This window comes from Malurus melanocephalus, unplaced genomic scaffold (assembly GCF_030028575.1).
Source record: "Malurus melanocephalus ecotype Western Australia unplaced genomic scaffold, MMel_1.1 scaffold_2, whole genome shotgun sequence".
In the NCBI taxonomy this organism is placed as follows: domain Eukaryota; kingdom Metazoa; phylum Chordata; class Aves; order Passeriformes; family Maluridae; genus Malurus; species Malurus melanocephalus.
This window is the reverse complement of record NW_026623234.1, coordinates 2,551,490-2,571,175: the sequence shown is the minus strand read 5'-3', so window position 1 is coordinate 2,571,175 and position 19,686 is coordinate 2,551,490. Positions and strand designations below refer to the sequence as shown.

At 46.2% G+C, this 19,686-nt stretch overlaps 2 protein-coding genes across 2 annotated transcripts; one reads left to right on the top strand and one right to left on the bottom strand.

The window, feature by feature from the left end:
- Positions 1–825: 825 nt before the first annotated feature.
- Positions 826–12,355, top strand: LOC130572728 (transmembrane protein 178B-like). Its single transcript, XM_057364622.1, has 4 exons — positions 826–1,207; positions 8,020–8,133; positions 9,341–9,478; positions 10,602–12,355. The coding sequence occupies exons 1-4, from the start codon at positions 826–828 to the stop codon at positions 10,844–10,846; spliced, it is 879 nt and encodes a 292-aa protein (XP_057220605.1). The 3' UTR covers positions 10,847–12,355.
- A 360-nt stretch (positions 12,356–12,715) lies between these two features.
- On the bottom strand, positions 12,716–19,643 carry PSMC3 (proteasome 26S subunit, ATPase 3). The gene is made up of 12 exons (XM_057364630.1): positions 19,411–19,643; positions 19,247–19,327; positions 16,387–16,512; positions 15,536–15,640; positions 15,379–15,441; positions 14,794–14,931; positions 14,525–14,668; positions 14,169–14,317; positions 13,600–13,696; positions 13,306–13,451; positions 13,057–13,138; positions 12,716–12,935 (listed from the first exon to the last, which is right to left on the bottom strand). The coding sequence occupies exons 1-12, from the start codon at positions 19,435–19,437 to the stop codon at positions 12,825–12,827; spliced, it is 1,269 nt and encodes a 422-aa protein (XP_057220613.1). The 5' UTR covers positions 19,438–19,643; the 3' UTR covers positions 12,716–12,824.
- Positions 19,644–19,686: the final 43 nt, after the last annotated feature.

Below are 19,686 nucleotides of genomic sequence, written 5' to 3'. Positions count from 1 at the left end.
AAAAAAAAAAAAAAAACCAAAAACAAAACCAACCCAATCACCAGCCCCACAACCTAAGGATTTCAAAACTAGACATGAAATTAGTAGTTTAGACATAGCGTATCACTAGATTGTTTTATCTGGAGGTGAGAATTGCTGAGATGATGCCCCAACAACTGGTTTTGGGGACTGACAGTGCTGCAGCAGGAGGAACAAGTCTTAGACAATAAGCGGGATCAGAAGGGATTTTGTGCCCCTATAAATGCTGCATTTAACTAATGGCTTGGRTTAAATCTGCTTCTCATTGCATAAAATAGAGTGACATTTTTCAGCTTTTTCAGGCCTTATTTTCCATTAACTGATAATGAAGGGTGGAGGAGAAATCATAATCCAAATGCCAACAAATGGTGAGCGGGTGGTGTTTGCGTTATTGTACGTTTGAAAAGCTGCTGGATCCCGCGGCCTGAGCAGGGCTGCTCTCTGCCCTTGTCCCCTGGGCAGGCCAGCTGGATGGGCGAGTGCCCGGCTCGGGAGGTCCGCTCACCTCTTCCTCCGTCCATCCCCGGTAGCTGTCCGCGGCCACCCCCGCCCCGCCGCGCACAGGGGCTCCGGCACGGGAGGGGCCCTCGGTGCGCGGAGCGGGAGCCGGGCGCTGCGGCGGGGGCGGTTCCGCGCCCCCCGTGAGGCCGTGCCCGGGCAGCCGCGGTGCGGGGCCGATGCCGATGCCGGCGCGGCGCGGGGGGGGGGGGCGCGGGGCCCGTGTCCCTTCCGGGGGCGGTGCCGCGGGCGGCGGCCCCAGCCGGGCTGCAGGGAAGCGCCCGCCCCTGCCGCCCCCGGCGCGGTAAGATGGCGGCCGCGGCTCAGGCGCTGAGCGGCACCGGGCTGCTCCTGGCCGCCGCCGCCCTCGCCCTGCTGGCCGTGGCCATCGGCACCGACTCCTGGTACGAGACGGACGCGCGGCGCCACCGCGAGCGCTGCCGCGGCTTCGGCCACAAGCGCAGCGACCCGCCCGGCTCCATGTCGGCGCCCAGCTCGCACCTGCCGCTCCGCGCCCGACCCCCGCGGGCGCTCCTGCCCGGGCGGCCCCCGGCCCCCGCCCCGGCCGCCGCCGCTTCCGCCGCGCTGGACTCGCACTGCGGCCGCCGCTTCAACTCCACCGTCTCGGGGCTCTGGAGACGCTGCCACCGCGCGGGCTACGAGCCGGACAGCGAGGAGCTCATCCGGAAAGGTGCGGGGGCGGGGGGCGGCGGCGGCCCCGCCGCTGTCCGTGGTGCTGAGAGCGGGGCCGGCGCGGCCCCGTCGGGGCTGCGGGCGGGGCGGTGGCGGCGGCTGCCGGGGCGAGACCGGGCCGGCGGGAGGGCGCGGACGGAGCCCCGACGGAGCCGTGGCTCCCGGTGTCCCCGGCGTGCGGGAAGCGGCGAGCGCGGCCCTGACCCCATCCCGGGGTCTCGTGCGCCTCCCTCTCTGCAAAAAATGCTGCAGTGCTGGGTGGGACCGCGTCCTCGGAGAGCCCCTTCGGGGGCCCAGTGCGGGGCCTGGCTCTCGGTGGGCATCCTCCTCACCCTGGCACTTTTCTTCTGATTGAGTGCTGAGAAATGTGCGGTGGTGTTTATAGCGCTGTGATTTTTGCAGCAAGGTGAAAGAGACCTGTTGTTCCCATTCTAGCATGGGGGAGTTCTCATTGCTGCAGTAAATCGCCAAGCTTTCATGGTGGCAGATGTCACTCAGGTGACATGAGAGAAAGCTGTGGGTCTTCTACTATTGTGGCACATGATACAAAGCCAAGCAGGCCATGAAATATGGCCTAAAAGTCCTGCATTTGATGGTACAACTAATGTAGTGGGCTGACCTGTGAAGTCAATAGGTTATGTATGGTTAACGATAAATAACAGGACTTGCTGTTCCAGCAGGTACATATTAGCAGAGAGAGAGTAGGAGTTGGGAAAAGTGCTTCCATTGAGGCACAAAATGGAAATGCTATGTTAAGAAAGCGAGAGCAGTTCTTCAGCTTGGCTTCCAACTGTGACGCCAGTCCTGCACAGCAGAGGCTGGATAGACTGGCACTGTGAATCTCAGCTCATCTTTGTCCCTTCTTTCCAACGCACAGCAGTGACTCTTACTTCTAGAAACTCTAGTGCTGTGTGCTTAGCTTCTTTCTCTGTTTATTCTCCTAGGATCCATTTTATGTGATTTGACTTTTAATTGCCTGCTGAATTCCTTTCATTAAAAGGAAACATTAATTTTTTTCTATTAATTGTGGCTGTTTTGTAAAATATGTATCTATTTATTTTCTACACATCAAGCAAAATGTTTYCAGCTCCCATTGAGATCAGCTCCCATTAAGATGGGGGATAGGGATGGGAAGAATACTAGTTTGGTCCTCAATACTTCTTCTTTCTGAGGTATTTTCCCAACCCTACAGCAGTCGCACAGAGAGGCTAGAGTCTACATGCACTAGGGCATTACAGGGTGGTAGATGATTTTACTCAGGATTTGATGTGTAAAACTGGAAGKACTCTAAATCCAAAAGGTTTTCTGTCTATTTTATTTCCTTTTTTTCCCAGCTGTTCTAATAAAAGACCTTGCCTTTCCCTACAAGCCTTGCTCCCTTTGTATTCTTTGCTATTAGGTCTGCGGTTGCTACTATATTTGTGTGTCATCTTATAGAAGGAAATTATTAATAATAGTTCTTGTAGAATCAGATCTTTAAATAGGTATGACTCTCTTATCCCTTCTCCTGACCTCCTTTACTAGCAGCCTTTCCTCGTTCCCACTGTGTGTCTTTTCTTTGACAGTTGTGATTAAGCAGCCTTTTCCGACTGACAGTCAGGTGTGGCTGCATCTGAGCTGTTCTCTCAAGCATGATGCTAGATCTGGGGCTCCCGAAAAGGAAAAGCAGGTATTTTTTCCCCTGATGTGACCTGAAGATCACTACTGTGCACTGCTCAAAGTCCTGCTTCYTCCTCAGTTTGCATTTAGTTTTCACTAGCTCTTTGGTGATATGTAATGCCTTCTTTTATTCCTAGTATTCTTTAATCTAGAGATTTTTRTAGCCTTTTAGTGACAGAGGAGTAAATTCTATTTTTTCTCACATTTCTGTGGTAATTTTGGTTTGGGYTTATAGTCTCCATTTTTTTTCTAGTCTCTTCAGAGTAAGATTTCTTTTCTTTTTGTGTCTCTCTTGAATTCTGAATAAATTACTTAAGTCCATAAATATGCTTGCCCATTTGGATAATTCCACAGATTTCTATCCTGTGTTTATCTACTGCTRTTAATACAAAGCAGCTTCATGGAAACTTTCATACTTTAGCATTGTAACTAATGATGCATATACATGCATCCATGTATATATATCTAGGATATTAAAAAAGTGAAATATAGTSACTTCATATATTTAAAAAGAAAAAGCAGGAGTCAGAAAATATAGTGCAAAACTGAGAGATGGGAAATGTTTAAATGTAAGATGGGAATGATATGTGGGATTTTTTTTWAAATGTAAAATCACTATTTTGGAACTGTGAAAAAATACAGTTTCATTTAAAACATTCAATTAAAAGGCAAAAGAAGAAAAAATGTACAAACCACATGGGAAGAAGGGAGATTAGCAATCAGTAAGGGATAGAAGCCAAAGAACTGAACCACTTGGTGAGGAAGCTGAGAGGATATCTGTGCCTATATAAGGAAGGGTTCTCTGAGTGTAAGAAYATGAGCACTACACATCATCTTGTAGAGCCTGTGCTATGTGGATTCCACATTGGATAATTGATCCTACAACAAAAACCTTCTGCATGGAGTATCTTAAGTAGTGAGGTCCTGCAGGGATTTATTGTATTCTGTTTAGGGGGTCTCTCCCTATTAGTAGAGTAAAAAAAGTGTTGCTTACAAAATGGTGACAGTAGAAAATGATTACTTGGGAAAGATCCATTCTAACAGGCTGGTTTGGATAACTTGGTGAGCTCACTGAACAACATGCCCTTTAACAGCTCTAAATTGAAGGAATTAAAAATAAAAAAGGTTCATCACTTTTGAGAACCAGAGATTTTATTGCTTTGCAGGCTTGGTCTGAAGTCTCTGGGGTGGGACTGGTACATCTCAYGTATACTGGGCAGAAAAGACTTCTTGGTACCGTGATGTAGATGAGAAAGTGAGAAAAACCACTGGATGCTTAAGCGGAGAAACACAACAGTTTGTGGCAGTAGTGAGGCCCTTGAGAGAAAACTGCTCAGTCCTGATGTCCGTAATTCCCATTCTTTCTGACTGATGATAAATTGGAAGAGTTACAGGCTTGACTGTGAGGTCTGTAGAGGATCTGTTGTGGTGGCGTGTTTAATAAACTTGATCGGTTTGGTCACAGCCCTTTGATAAGTATGATCTGTCAGTAAGTGTGATCTGTAGGAGATCTCAGGRTATTTTAAAGGAAGGTTGATTTGTTTGATCTGGTAGTCCTTGGGTGACAATGTAGACGGAGTGAATGCATGGCTGTGATGCTCCTCACAATCCTGGGCAGAAATGGTAGGAAAGTGCCTGGGAACTTCAATGGSCACTTAAGCCTGGGGCATGAGGGAGGAGTGTGCCAGGCCTCCCATGGTAGGTGATTGTTRACTGCCCATGGCTGCTCACAGGCAGGAGGGGCTCTCTCACAGCTGTGTGAGAGTCAAACTGCTCTGAGATAGGACTGGGCCACATGGCAGAACTGAGAATGAACTCTTCCTTTTTTTCCATAAACCTCTGGCACCTTGGCAGTGTAGAGAAGAAAATCTGCATGTTTCAAAGTCGGAGAGGGACAAAAACTAAACTGAAAGTCAGGATGAACTAAGCCCAGGATTGCAAACTGAATGTTTGTAAGCAGGGTTGGTGTTTCCAGGTTTCTTGTAGCTTAGGAACAAGGGGCCTGTGCTCTGCATGGGAACCTAGCTATTCTAGCAAGCATCCTCTGACCTTTCCCATCCTTTGTAGTCAATCAGGAGAAGGGGCTTGTCCAGAGGCACATGCTTCCAAGGGTTGTGTGAGTTCCTGGGGAAGGAAGGGGAACCTGTCTGCAGCTGCAATCCTGAGAGGTAAAAAAGAAATGTGTTGAGGACAAGCTGTGAGAAGGCACAGGCATGTAGCTGGGCCATGAAAGTGTCAGTGTGACACTGCTGGATGCAGTTCATTGTAGTTCATGTTTATTTTTTAATCAAGGAAACTGTACATGCAGTGTGACTCTCACAATGTGACTCTCACAAGTGTTTTTTTAAGGCTCCATAGAAATGCTGGGATTAGGCTGTCCATCTAACCTTTCTCTTGGATGGATGCTTTATGGTAAGGTAATGACATGTGCACCTGCCTCCTTGTGTCCTGTATTCCCAATGTACTCATATGCCGAAACAGACAATGCTCACTTGTTGTTCACCACATGACTGTTCTATTCAAGCCCTTGCCTGAAGGCAAAGGTTTTAATTTTGGCAGGCTTTCTTATGATGCTTGTCTGAGTGTGTTGTAAACAAAAGGGAAATCACTTTGCTGAAAGCAGGTTTCTGAAATGGAGGGCAGGATGCTGTCCGTATTTTATAGACTGTGATTTCAGGTACGTAAGACTCAGGTCAAAGGACTTATTGGAGTACCTTTGAAATACCTTTTACTTCACAATAACTTTGAGACTGCAACCCCGATTTTGATTTTTACTTTCTTTTTTTTTTTCTTGAGTAGAGAACACGGTGCTATATGACTTTAAATGCAGTCCTGTGGAGTACCTGGCCATATTTGAGTGCACGACATCTCTGCAAGTGAGACCTAAAGATTCACTCAAAAATGGGAAACATGAACTAGTGATGGCAAATGCAAGATCTAGCTACTGAAAATTGCCTGGGTGCATATTAAAATTTTCTGGGAGAAAGTGGGTAGGTATTCAGCTGAGAGATCACCCTCACTGCTTCCCTGATACCCTGACTCTCTTGTCTGCCTATTTCAGCTTTTCTAGCAGACAGAGGGGGGCCTCCCTTGTTTTGCCTGTAGTGGCTCACACCAGAGTGGGTCCAGCCTGTGTTCTAGGGAAAATGGAATCTGGTAGGTAAGAAGGCTTGTGCTGGTGTAATCAAAGGCTGTCACCGAGCCTGTGGATTAGAGGTCAGCACTGAGCAAAAGCCCTAAAATTTGTGCACTCCTGGGCTTTTTGTTTTGCAAACTTGCTGTTTTAACGTAATTGTATGTGCTATGTATAGAAAATTAGCACTTTGAATTCTGGGGAAGACAGGATTAGGAGTTAAGTTTTTAAACCAGAGGCAGAATGAATTGATGTCCAAAAATTTATAAATAACCAGATTTGTATGAGAAGGTGGAGARGTTTTAGTTTACATGTTAAACTCTTGGAATAATAAAGAGCAAATATTTTTCTTAGTGACATCTTAGCTGAAAAGTCCATAGCTTTGATCAGAAGGGATGAATGTCTCTAGTCTTAGCTTTTTCTTTAATGAGCTATAAAAATAGTAATCCTTGCTTTTTTTAAAATGCTGCTTCATATGTACTACTTTTATGATCAGGAAATGTAAGTGCATAGATCATACTTTTAATGAAYCCATTGCATTATAGTCTGAAATCTGATGTCATTAGTTTGTTCCATATACATATTTCTCAACAACATATGCAGATCATTCCAGTATTGAAATTGAGTTCAGTTAGCAGTTAAGGTGAAATTGGATTAGATACTGTGATGTGCTGTATATGGCCTAAGTTCTTAACTCAGATGTCTGCAGCCTTTGCAAATGAGCTGGCACCCTGTGTCGCTGGGTTTCTTGCTGATCATTGGCTCTGGAGGCTCTACAGCCTTGTCCTGAGATCAGTGCAAGCAAGGAGGGAGCACTGCTCAGCAGGTGAGGGCCCCTGGCTGCAGGCGAAGGGCAGCCCCTCTGTGCATTGTGTACAGATGGAAGTGCTCTGTGGTGCTGGGGAAGCAGCAGGGAGACACAGCAAAGGAAAGGGGTGGTGGGAAGCACAGCTGAGAATGGGAGCCCACTTGAAATGGGAGGAAATTCAGATCACCTTCCCTCCTTTGGCCKGATCCTGGAATTGCCTGGGCCTCTCATATGCTACTTCTAATCTTGTGAAATGAGGGGGTTCCACTTTGCAGGTCCTTGCAGAAACCAGGTGAGTACAGTCCCAGTGAACATTGTTAAAAAAACAAAACCATGCTTCTCATTGCTGTGGGAGCTATGCAAAGTTCAGTTCTTCTGGATTTTGTAGTGTCTTTTGCATAGCTGACCACTGAGTCTGCAGCTCTCTGCTAGTGATTGTGCACCATCTTAAGTAGCTCACTGCCCAGCTTATTGTTTTTGAATTGTTGTTCTGCTCCAGCATTCAAATAGCAGTAATGGCCCTGTAGCCATTKTGTGAGAGAAACTTTTTGTACTATTTAGCTCTTTTACCTTTCTGGTTGCTCTCTTTTATYCCAGCATCCATGTTTATTTTCCCCCATTTTCTAAATTAAAATCCCTTGCAAGAAGAGTGTGCTTGTAAGTTCACATTTACATCTGGGGTACACTTTTCTTTGAGCTATAATGGAAACAAGCCTATCTGGGTACTCTTGTTCATTGAAAGTAAAGCAAAGAGCCAATGACTATTGGAGTGAATTCAAAAGATTTTCCTATGCTGTTCASCTCCCAGTATTCATTCAAAATTTTCAAAGTGTTTCAGCTCTGTCTTCTTAGAGATGAAGCAGTCCTGTTGGTAGTTGGCCATGTTCTTGTCTGCTCAGACATCCCAAAGAGATCRTAGCAGTTTCTCTAGAAAGCTTCTGGAGATGTTTTTGGTGACTGTYGTTACTGTTTACCTTCAGTGTTGCTGACGCTTAGAGAGTCAGCACCTGGCTCCTGCATTGCCAGTGTTTTTTTGTAGGTTCTCTCCCCTCCTAATCCCAAAGCCTTTGAAGTAAACAGAATTTTTGGTTACATTTACTCAGTTACTGAACCAAGGCTTCCCCTGTGCAAGCTCTGCCAGGCCAGCCAACTCAGTAGTAAGTGCAAGGCACAGGAGTTCATGCTGTTTCACACTGGTGTCTCTTTACAGGAGTTATTCAGCGCTGCACTGCTGTGAAGTACCACTACACCTCCAGCTCTCTGCCTCGCAACTTGCCCATCAACATCACCAACACCATCAGGCAGGATGAGTGGCACGCACTCCGTAAGTAGCCCAGAGCAGTACACAAGAATGTTTGGATTACAATGCAATGCCAAGCTGAGGGCTCGGAATCATCTTGTCTAAGCATGGCACTGTGGTCTAAGCATAGATACAGGCTGATTAGTGAGGAAATGCTGGCAGCCAAACTGCGTAATTGGAAGGGGACGTGAGATTTGGAAGGGCTTAAAGCTGTGAATTTGTGGATACAGATATGGGTAGTGAACTGCAAGGTGTAATCATATTCTGGATCTGGGGACACACAGTTCCTAGCTGGCTCAAGCTGAGSTGCATCACTAAATAGATCTTGTTGCAATTTTCTGTGTGCACACCAGTGACCTGACACAACTCCCTGGTGACCAGTTCTTTTAGGGAACATCTGAGTTTGTCTTTGCAACCTCCTGTTACCAGCGCTTGGCCCACAAGCTGCCTCATGCCCATCCTTCCCACGCAGATAACTGACCTGTAGCCTGTGACTGAGAATGATTTAATCAGCTTTTTTCTGCTCCTGCTTCTTTCTCTGTKTTTTGTTCTATTGCCTCACATAATTCAGCACAGTCCCTGTCAAGTGAGAGTCAGTGCCAAGGAAATCCTAGTTCAGCTGGGGACTGAACTAGGAGGCGACATGAACAGCAATTTTACTATGGATAACAGAGTGCTATTCGTGTCRCTGGTACCCAAGTTTTTTTTTTAGAGCTTGCTATTGGAGTGGTTCCCATAATACTTTATCAATCTGCTGTCTGCTTCTGTCCTCCCACTATTCCTCTTTCCGGTTCACACTGTGTGCCTCCCAKGCACTAATCCTTTAGTCCTCCTCAGTGTCCCCTCTTTCTTTTGTTTCTATTTTCAGCAGACACTCCCCCAACAAACTCTATCCCAAAGAAAGACATCACACAAAAAAAAAAGAAAAAARCCCTTGCAGTAYTAACATGAGTTCATGCTGTCCTCCTTCTGTCCCATGCTGGGGAGTATTTGCTGATTCTCCTCTGAGTTGCACACTGCCCAGCAGAATGGAGTAAATTTAGCTGGATTCCCCTAGTTTCAGTGTCATGGACAAACTGTCTACCTCGAAGAAGGAGGAGAAGTCCATGGCTGAAGTTATAAACTTTAGAACAGTAAATCCACATCTGYCTGGACTCTCCCCTGGCTGCTCTCTTGAGGCGCTGCTATCTTCATGTCTTCTGTCTTGCTTTTCTCCTTTGTCTTCCTTCAGATCTGCGGAGGATGACAGCTGGCTTCATTGGCATGGCAGTCTCCATCATCCTGTTTGGGTGGATCATTGGTGTGCTGGGCTGCTGCAAACAGCAGGAGCTCATGCAGTACGTGGCTGGGCTGCTCTTCCTAATGGGAGGTGAGAGCCWTTCGCTTCTGCTCCTCAAGTCACCACATAGAGTATTGCTGCCTTGTAAAAGTAATGTCAGCACCCACACAAAGCAGTTACCTAGTGCAGCAAACTGTCAGCACAGAGCAGTTACCACTTCCAGCCCTGGGCAGACCCTGTGCTTGCATGGGTATTGCATGTTTCTCAGCAGAGCCCAATGTATGTATATGAGCCTTCTGCTCTAGAGCTGGTGTGTAGCCATGGGGATCATGTGCATAATGAGCACAGTCCTCAGGCTTGCTCCAAGTGCGCAGCCTGTGGCTCSTGTCAGCTCAGCTCGATTTTCCCTCTGGAATCATAACAAACAAATATCCCTTAATGTAGACCACCTTTCTGGTACTCAAAGATGCTTAGATTTTTGTGTAATGATGAAGTCCAAACCCAGCCAAGCCTGGGAGAACACTTGGCCTGATGATAAGGATGTGAGCTCAGTGCTTGCCAGGGTGTTACATCTGTTTGTCCTGGGTGGGAGCAGACTTTCTGTGTGACCAAAGGTTTTTCTGAACTTGGATTTTTCAACTCGAAAATAGACAGTATAGACCTGGAGTCTAGTGTGCTAGTATAKTAGACATACTAGAGTGCCTTGTGTTACTTTTCTTAGGTCTTTTCATRTCTATATCAGTGTTTAGTGAATGTATAGCAGATTACAAAAACCTGGGCACTCTCTATGGGCCTACGGTACAGCTGGCAGAAGTCTGGGTGTTCCTAGTGGAAACCAAGCAGTGCCGACTTTATAGCCCTGGGGTTCAACTGCCCAAGTACTGTCTGGAGCCTGATGACATTATTCACTGGAAATAGTCTCAGGAGAATCAAAGCATGATGAGCTATGACTGACTTGAGTTAAAAATTGCAACAAAAAGTGCTAAGGCTGTTTTGATTATTTGTGAAGCAAGGTTATCTGGTAGTCCTACATATTTTCCTTTCTTTATTTTTCTCTACCTTAGAAGGAGAGTGGCTAGTAGGACTGCAGAAGAAACCCCAAGTGTAAATCTCGATTTTGAAAATTCATGACGTTGAAAATACTGAGGGAAAAAACAGAGCATAATTAACCTGTCTGAGGGCAGTGTAGAACCCTCTTACTTTTCTCCTGCAGGTACCTGCTGTATCATCTCACTCTGCACATGCGTAGCTGGGATCAATTTTGAGTTATCCCGCTATCCTCGCTACGTCTATGGGCTGCCAGAGGACATCAGTCATGGCTATGGCTGGTCCATGTTCTGTGCCTGGGGGGGCTTGGGCCTCACCCTGCTGGCTGGGTTTCTCTGCACATTGGCCCCATCACTCAACACCTCCCGGGCATCCGTACAAAAACCCAGACAAGAAAATGGGGCCGTGTGACCCCAGAGGGAGTGAGGAGAGACTCTGGAAAGCGCAGCCTGGGCAGAGCTGTGGGTTAACACCAGGAAGAGGTGGCATGTCAGCGCGTGGAGAGCAGTGCCAGAGCTGTTGATATACCAGCCCATGGGATGCTGCTACAGCCTCCAGTCGCAGACACGGACATTGCAAGTAACTCCAGGTTTGAATTATTGGCAACTTGATCATTGATGGTTTAAGRGGGACAGTTCTTTCAATTTATTTTTCTTCTGTTTACAAGGGATTAAGTCCAAGGTTGTCTTTTTTTGTGCTGTTTTTTGAACTGTACCTCCATGGTCCTGTTATTGTCCAGTTGTAAGGGATGTTTACGCACCAACTCTATTGCTGCAGGTCTGTGTAATTCAGACCCAATTTCGGGCAAGGAGCTAAGTGAAGTTGGCTTGAACACTTTTGCAACAGGCATGTCTAGTGTTGGCTCAGGCCATCCTTTCCCAAAAGAACCTTGATCTAAGCTGAGGTTTTGGCCAAAGAATTAGCCCATTCTTAGTATTAATTTATTTGAATCAGAAACCTGTGCTATTCCATGCTGTGGATTCAGTGATTTACTCACTACTCAAACTGTTTCCAAAAGGAGCTAGCTCTAACGGAGCAGCACGAGTCCAGGAAAACTTACAGACTTTAGGAGAGCAGAGGAAGGTTTTTCTCAGCTTCTTACACAGTCAAAGTTACTCATTTGCTAACTAACATACCCTTGTTTTGATGGGGAGATGTATGCAACGTGCAGCTTTTAACTATTCCACCAGAGGTACATTTCTCAAAATATGTCATGGTTTGAGCTGCYAGGATCAACTTTCACTTCTGAACTAACTTGTGGGTGCAAATCCTGTGAAAGGAGATGAGTAATTCTCCCCGAGCTCAAATAACTGTACTGTTAAAATAGCAGATATACAGCCCCCTCTACTATTAAGTGTCCAAAGGAACCACAATCTATCTTCCTCAGGAACGTGTGGCTTCTGCTCAGTTCTCTACTCACCCCGTTCCAATGTCAAATGCCCCGAACACAGCGTGTCAAGAACATGCATGCTCTGCTGGAACAAGATCCCTCTCCAAAATGAACACTAAGGACCTTGGTACCAGCACCAGTACTAGGGCTAACTCAGGAACATCAGCCAAAGTACTTTGGAGTGCATTTTTCTTTCATTCTTCTATTCTTTTTTTCCTCTCACATCCCCATCCCTCTCCCAAGTGTCCAAAAACTGCACAGGTAAAGATAAGATGGCCAGCATTTGGAGATGTTTACATTGTATTTAAAATACAATACAGTGGCATGTAAGATAATGCTAAAGTCAGTGTATTTATGAAAAGTGTAATTTTTAAATGGAAGTTGTAATTCTCAACTGGCATTAAAAGTACTGAAAGACTTGCTCAGTGGATGAAACCTCGAATTTTTTGTGATTRATCACCTGACTGGTTCACCAGAGAGCTCATATACGTATGAGTATATATATGCAACAGTATATAAGCAACAGTGTTAAAGCTTCAAGGGTTAAGTTCAATTGACTAAGTTAAAACATCGTCCATGTGTGAATTATGTTCACCCTTGCAAAATGAGTGTTCAGAAGTTTCAAACTCTAACAAGGCTGTAGTCTGTTCCCTGGCTGCATAGGCAAGAACCAGGGATGCTGTCTGAGCTGTAGATCATCAATGTCACAGTACACTTCCTGCAGTATAACCTGCTGTTCCTCACACAGAAGTAGCAGAGCARGATTCAGTCCACTTCTAGCTGGAGGGTCCAAAGGCAGCATGATGRGCACCGTGAACTGGAGGCTTTCAGCCTCCCTCAAAAAGATGTAAAACCACCAAGCAAGGGTGACAGCCCCAACACATCRAGGATTTGTTTTTAAAGGGAAAAAATACTTTATTTTTTCCACGCAGAAAGTGAGTGATACAGTCCAGTCTGCTCCTGTCCTCTGCCATGGCCACAACCTTGACTGGGCAGAGATCAGGCATAGTACTGCAGATTGGCTTTTTTCTTTGCTTGAACCTCCAGGATTCCCTCCATGTAGTCCTCATGCGTGAGCTCCGTGGCTCCGCGGCGGAGTGCAATCATCCCCTGCCCAACAAAACAGTGTTTAGACAGGGAATGTAAGCACCACASCAGTTCCAAGTAATTACTCCATGCTAGCTTTCACATTTCCCTCCTATCAGTGCTATTCCTACAGCAGACTACTTACCGCTTCAACACACACAGCCTTGCACTGGGCTCCATTGAAATCATCTGTGCAGCGAGCCAGTTCCTCATAGTTCACGTCRGGGCTGATAGGAGCAAAGGGGAGAAAAAGTCTGAGAGCGTGTACCAAATAGAAAAAGCACGGTAGGGAKTTCCCTCAATCCAACATGGAGCTCCCAACAAGTGACTGCCAACCACTTCTCAGCCCTGAGGCAACATCATGAGTGACAAACATAGCCCCAGAAGGCCATACCTGACATTCATTTTGCGTGAATGAATCTGCATAATTCTGGCTCTGGCTTCCTCATTAGGCATTGGGAACTCAATCTTCCGATCTAATCGTCCAGAGCGGAGCAAAGCTGGGTCCAAGATATCAACCCGATTGGTTGCAGCAATCACCTAAGTAGGAGTAGGATCATCAGTGTGAGACACTTGGAAGAGAGTCCTCTTCTCCCCAAAGATCCACCAAGCTTCTTCCCTGGACATTGTTTTCCATCCCCTGCTAGAGCGCCCTGGGCCTCAGCAGCACTCCCTAGTAGTTCCCAACCTTGACTTGTGTGTTGGGCTGGAAACCATCAAGTTGATTAAGCAGYTCCAGCATGGTCCTCTGCACTTCTCGATCACCAGCCTTCTCACTATCAAACCTGAGGGGGAAACAAGGGTAAAACTATCAGCGTGAACCTGACCACCYTCTCCCTGTGCTTTTAATCACATCAAAACATAGAATGACAGTACTTCATGCTCCTTGGCTGAAGTGTTCCAAATTCTTCCTTGAAACTACAGTCCTGATGAGGACTGCAACTAGAATAACTGTCAGCAGCACCTAAACTTATTTAGTCCTTAGAGCTGAATGGGGCTTCTGCTGTCCAGGCCCAAGGAGTAAATGAGGGCGAACATCTCCAGGTGCCTGCTGCAGTGATCAGAAAACAGTCTTATACAGCAGACTATAGACTGATCCCAGTCTGATGAACTTTGCTCCTGAGCCCAAGGATTGTGGCAACTGCTATCCATCTGTGACTGTGTTCACACTCTGAGTAGTGAGTGCTTGAAGAGGCTCTGCTCACACACACAGGCAAAGGAAGCTGCTAGGCAGCTCCCAGGAAGTTTACAACTCACCTTTTAGTGCCAATAGCATCCAGTTCATCAATAAAGATGATGGAAGGAGCTTTTTCCTTTGCGAGAGCAAAAGCATCACGTACCAACTTTGCTCCATCGCCAATGAACATCTGCACAAGTTGTGGACCTGCCAGCTTCAGGAACGTAGCCTGGGAAAAGAAAGAGAATAAATTCCATGCCTCGTTCTCAGTAGGGTCAGTTCTGAGTCCTATAAGAAGCAAGAAAATAGGAAAATCCCAGCCTTTATAACACCAGTTTGTGTTACAAACCTCTTCCCTGACCCTCTTCCCCTGAAGGTGTTCTTTCTATTTGTCAGGTATTCTACATCAGCACACACTTTGACAGGTTCCTTTTACCTTGGTCTGGGCAGCACATGCTCGAGCTAAAAGTGTCTTCCCTGTTCCTGGAGGGCCATACATAAGGACTCCTTTGGGTGGCTGTATACCCAAATTTTCAAATTTCTCCTTATGATTCATTGGCAGAACAATGGCCTCCACGAGCTACAACAAAAGAAAAATATTAATACATAAATCCATTCTTCTCCACAGATCCAGGCTGCCTGCTTTTGAGTTGAAGTTGAAAGACTTGTCCACAATCACACCAGAAACTGTACATAAAGTATCACCTCTTGGATTTGTTTATCCAGCCCCCCGATGTCACTGTACTGCTCTGTGGGCCTCTCATCCACTTCCATGGCTTTCACCCGTGAATCATATTCAGTAGGCAGAGTCTCCAGGATCAAGTAAGAGTCTTTGTTTACCCCCTGTAAACAAAAGTCCTTTGCTTTTAACAGGTCCCTCAGAGAGCACTTAATAAGCACACAATCAAAGCTGATTTACTACACCTCAAGAATGTGGGAATAACCAGCTTTTACACTGGCACTCGTCATCCCAGCTTGGCACAGTGGACAATGCCACAGATAACCTACCACATTTTAAAAGAGTGGTCCAGTTTACTTACAATACAAAAGATAGCGTTTAGAACACTTATGAAGTGATCTCTAAACTTTACTGTATGTATAAAGGACATACACTCCAAACTGCTTTTCTTTACTACAAGTCTAACTGAACCCATTATAGCTTTCTATTAAARTTTTAGTAGAGAAATGGTCTGGGGGAAAAATGGACAGATTTGTCTCCTTTCTTAAAGTCAAGACATATGCAATTTTCTGGCCACCTTCCTATCTAACTATCACAATAGAATCACTCACCACCAGATCTCCAGGCTTCAACTTCTCAGCATCAACCAACCCAATTACAGGCAGGAAGTACGTCTGTAAGAAAGAAATCAAAGTAAGCAAAACCAGATGTACTAGGAGAAGGTCCTTTGCACCATTCTTCACACCTGGCTGGGCACATGGGTCTTACCTGACGTGTAGATGTCTTGATCACAGCACACTTGCCCTTTCTCTGAGAATCCAGGTCAATGTTTGCTCCATCTTCCTCTTGGTCATTGGGGTCAACATCCAGCAGCTGAAAACCAGGGTGAAAGAGTTCATGACAATGTAGCCAGGCTAGCAGAATAACCCCAGGATTAATGCTTCTAAATTACATGCATCGGAAGAAATAAAACTTTACATTRTCCAGCAGCAGCAGAATTCTGAAAGCATTAAAGCCCTCCTGTAAAAATTGATTTCTTCCTTTCCTMATGAAGCAGCACACAAGAGTGCATAGAAAGACATTACAAAATTCAGAACAAAGTAGTTAATGGCATTGATTCCTTCCCTCATACAGCAGCTCACATTAAGGTCTAAGCATATTAAGTGTTAAAACAGGAGTACAAACCAATCCTGTTTTTAAAAATAGCGAACTATCAGCATTCTTTTTCCTAACATCAAAATGACTGAATTACAAAAAGAATGTGATGGAGTAACAGAGCCATGGCCTTTCATTTGCTGTTCCACAAGTTGCAGAGAGTCTATGTCCAATTTCACACGCTCAAGTCTACACTCAGCAGGGCTGTGTCACCCTCTGATGGTTGTTAGGTACAGATGAACAGTACCCAAAACCTAAGGAATGACCCACACAAGTGGGCAAGTGATGTGCACTTCCAGGTCACAAACAAAACCAACAGAAAACCCCGAGTCTTGGCTTTTGCAGCATTGGTAGTCTGAGAATACTCCATGTCTTGAATCCCTGATGAGTTCCCTGCCTTTCTCCCTGCCACTATATACTGCACACACTTCTCATGTCACTGCACAACAGCCAACCACTCTCACCTCAATRACATTGGAGACAAGGTATGGCAGGGTTTTGTTCACTTTGATCTTCTCACTGTTCTCTTTGATCTTATCTTTCATGGCCTGCAGCTCATGGGTCACTCTCAGTACTTCACTCTTCATGATCTTCAATTGGTACACAGAAGAAAGAAAAAGGAGTAGTATAAGAAGACTAAGGCAAGAAAAGATTAATCCATTATTCCAAAAGGAAACAGTTACAGGAGTCTAAGTCTGAGGAATAAAGGGAAATGTAATACAAAGCATGTAATAAATAAAAGCAAAGCCAGCCAATTAGCCAAAATTGGTTAGGAATCAAGGCTACACAGTCCAGTCTGGCCTCTAACTGATTGATAACCTCAAATAATTTCTTCCCAGGGCTATGTGATAGCCTCAGCCTAATCAGTGCAACAGCTTACAGGGTTGCAATGTGACCTACATAACAGTATGGCCCAGATATGGCATGGCAACTGTCGTTTCCTTTCATTGTGGTATTTTAATATACACAGATACACAAGTAACTGCATATACAGACATGTTATGTTTTGGGAGGTGGGTGGAATGAGATATCTTTAAGGTCCCTTGCAGCCCAAACCATTTTGTAATTCAGCCTGGAAAAGGCTCCAGGGAGACCTCAYGGTGGCCTTTCAGTATTTAAAGGTGTCTTTTAAGATAAAAGATGGGGACAAACTTTTTAGTAAGACCTGTCACAACGRATCAAGGAGTAAGGGTTTTAAACTTAGAGTAAATTTACACTAGATATAAGGAAGGATTTTTTTTACAATAAGGATAGTAAAACATTGCAACAGGTTGTCCAGAAAGGTTTCCATCCCTGGAAACATTCAAGGCCAGGTTAGACAGGGCTCTGAGCAACCTGGTCTACTGGTCTACTTAAAGATGTCCCTGCTCAGTGCAAGCGTTGGCCTAGATGACCTTTAAAGTCCCTTCCAACCCAAATTACTCAGTGATTCTAGGATCCTACTAAGGGAAAAAAAAAACCTCTAAGAAAAAAATTCTGTACTCACCATCCAACAGTGAGTACATTTACACCCAACACTAACATACCCAACACAGGTGTCTGCAGTGCTGTCTGGCTGACACTGACAGGTGTTCTCCTCCCTCTCCTGGTTAGTCATACAGTGTGAAAACACAATCTGTGATCCCCACTGGCCTGACTGTAGCACCAAGAGGTCCCAGGAGAACTGGTCACACCTGAATTGGTGTATGTGATTCTGTTTAATGGGGAAATCCATTCTTCACTAAGAAACTGTCTTTTTAAAAGCCTTTTTATGCTTCAGCATAATACTGTGTTGCAACATATTCACAGGACACAACTGTTACAGGAGCCAATACAGAATCTGAAAAATGTAAAAAACTTAATAAATTTAATAAAACACAGCCTAGAAAACATTCAAGGAAAACTGCCTGAAGGGAGGGTTCTGACAAACATGCTCTTACTATAAAATGAAGAAGGCTACTTCTACTCCTCACTGTATTCTACAATTAAAATAATGAAGACATATATTACCTTTAATGCCCTTAAAGAATAATAAAGGACATTAGTAAGTCAGAATTGTGGAGGCTAAAGCAGTATACAATGAAGTTGCTCTGTAGAATTGAGTGAAATATTTTCTCTCAACACTGCTAACATTAGACAGCAAACTTAYTCTAAATTTGTAAGTGCTGTTTTATGCAAAATGTATCTATCTTGAGACAGGTCTAGCTATATAACATTTTCATGARTGAACAAGACAAGGGGATGGAGTGTTTTCTCATCGTGTTTGCAGATGACACCRAATTGTGAGGCATAGTTTCTGTGTTCAAGGGTAGATGTGCCACACAGAAACCTTAAAAAACACAAGGAGACATGCTAAGCCCCGCACCAGGGAGGGAMGTGCACCTTGCAATGACACATGCTGGTGACTGGCTAGCTGAGAAATGGACCTGGGGGTCTCTGTAAGACAATGAACTGGACAGGAACCAGCAATGTGCCCTGACACCAATGGTGGCAAACTGCATCCTGGGCTCTACTAGCAGGACTACTAGGCCGTAGATGGAAAGAAGTGTTCAGTCCCCTTTATTCAACACTTTTAGAGCCTACCTAGCCTAGAACACTTGGTCCAATTTTGGTCCCCCCYGCACAGTGAAGACATTTGATAAACCGGTCTGAGTTTAGCACAGGGCCAGCAAGATGGCCAGAGGACTAGAGCACAGAGCCTGTGAAAAASAGCTGAGGGATGTGGGCTTGCTCAGATGGACAACAGAACTGCTGGGGAAGGAGGTATCAAAAAGACTGAACCAGATACTTCACAGAAGTACAAAATGGGCAGATGAAACAACAAAAACTGAAATAGGAGAGGCTCAGCTTACATGCAAAACAAATCTTTATACTCACGAGGTCTGTCAAGCAGTAGCACTTAACACCCTGAGAAGCAGTGTAGTATCTGTGTTTAGAGGCTTTCAGGATCCAACTGCCCTGAGTAGCCTGGGTTATGGCTGACCCTGCCTTGAAGAAGCAGTTTGTCCTGGAGGTCTGCTCAAGTCCCTTCCAACCTGAATTACTCAATGAKTTTACCTGACTCAGGCACAGAACAGACCTCCCCCTCGCCTGTGCCTGTGAGGCAGCTTTATCTATAGCATCCATGGCTGCGTCGACAAACCACCCCCTCAGCTTCCTCGGGTCTATGCTCTTCCTGTGCTCATTCCCCACCTTCGCGGTTCAGTACTCCTCAATCTGCCGCTCTCAATTCACCTAACCGTGTTTAATTTTTTGATGTCCCCATGGCTGTGCTAACCCACCCGCCCCGAACACCAGCAGCAAAGAGCCCCCAAGTGAGCAGCCCGGCGCGGCCCCCGCCGCTACCTTGATCTCGCTGTCGAGGAGGCGAGTACGCTGCACTATCTCCTCCGTGGACATCTTCAGCACCTCCTCGCCGACGCCGTCCTGCGGGGGCACAACGGCAGCGTCACCCTCGGCCCGGCCCGCGCCTCGCCCCAGCCCCRCAGGCCCCGGCCCCGGCCCCTCACCTCCGACTCATCCCACACCGACGCCATCTTTCCGCCGGCCAGCGAGGGCGCGCACCGCGCGGCGGGTTCGTCGCGGCAGATTCCGCACTGCGAATTCCCGGCGGCGCAGGGCGCAGGGAGTGGGACGGACGGGCGCCCGGGGGTTCTGTGCACCCTCCTCTTCCCCGGCGCCGCCGCCGCCCCGATCGCGGCCCCGGCTGCCCGCGGCCGTGCCGAATCTGCCGGCGGGGCGGGGAGCGGCGGCGGGTCACGTGCCGCCCCACAACCTGCTGAGTG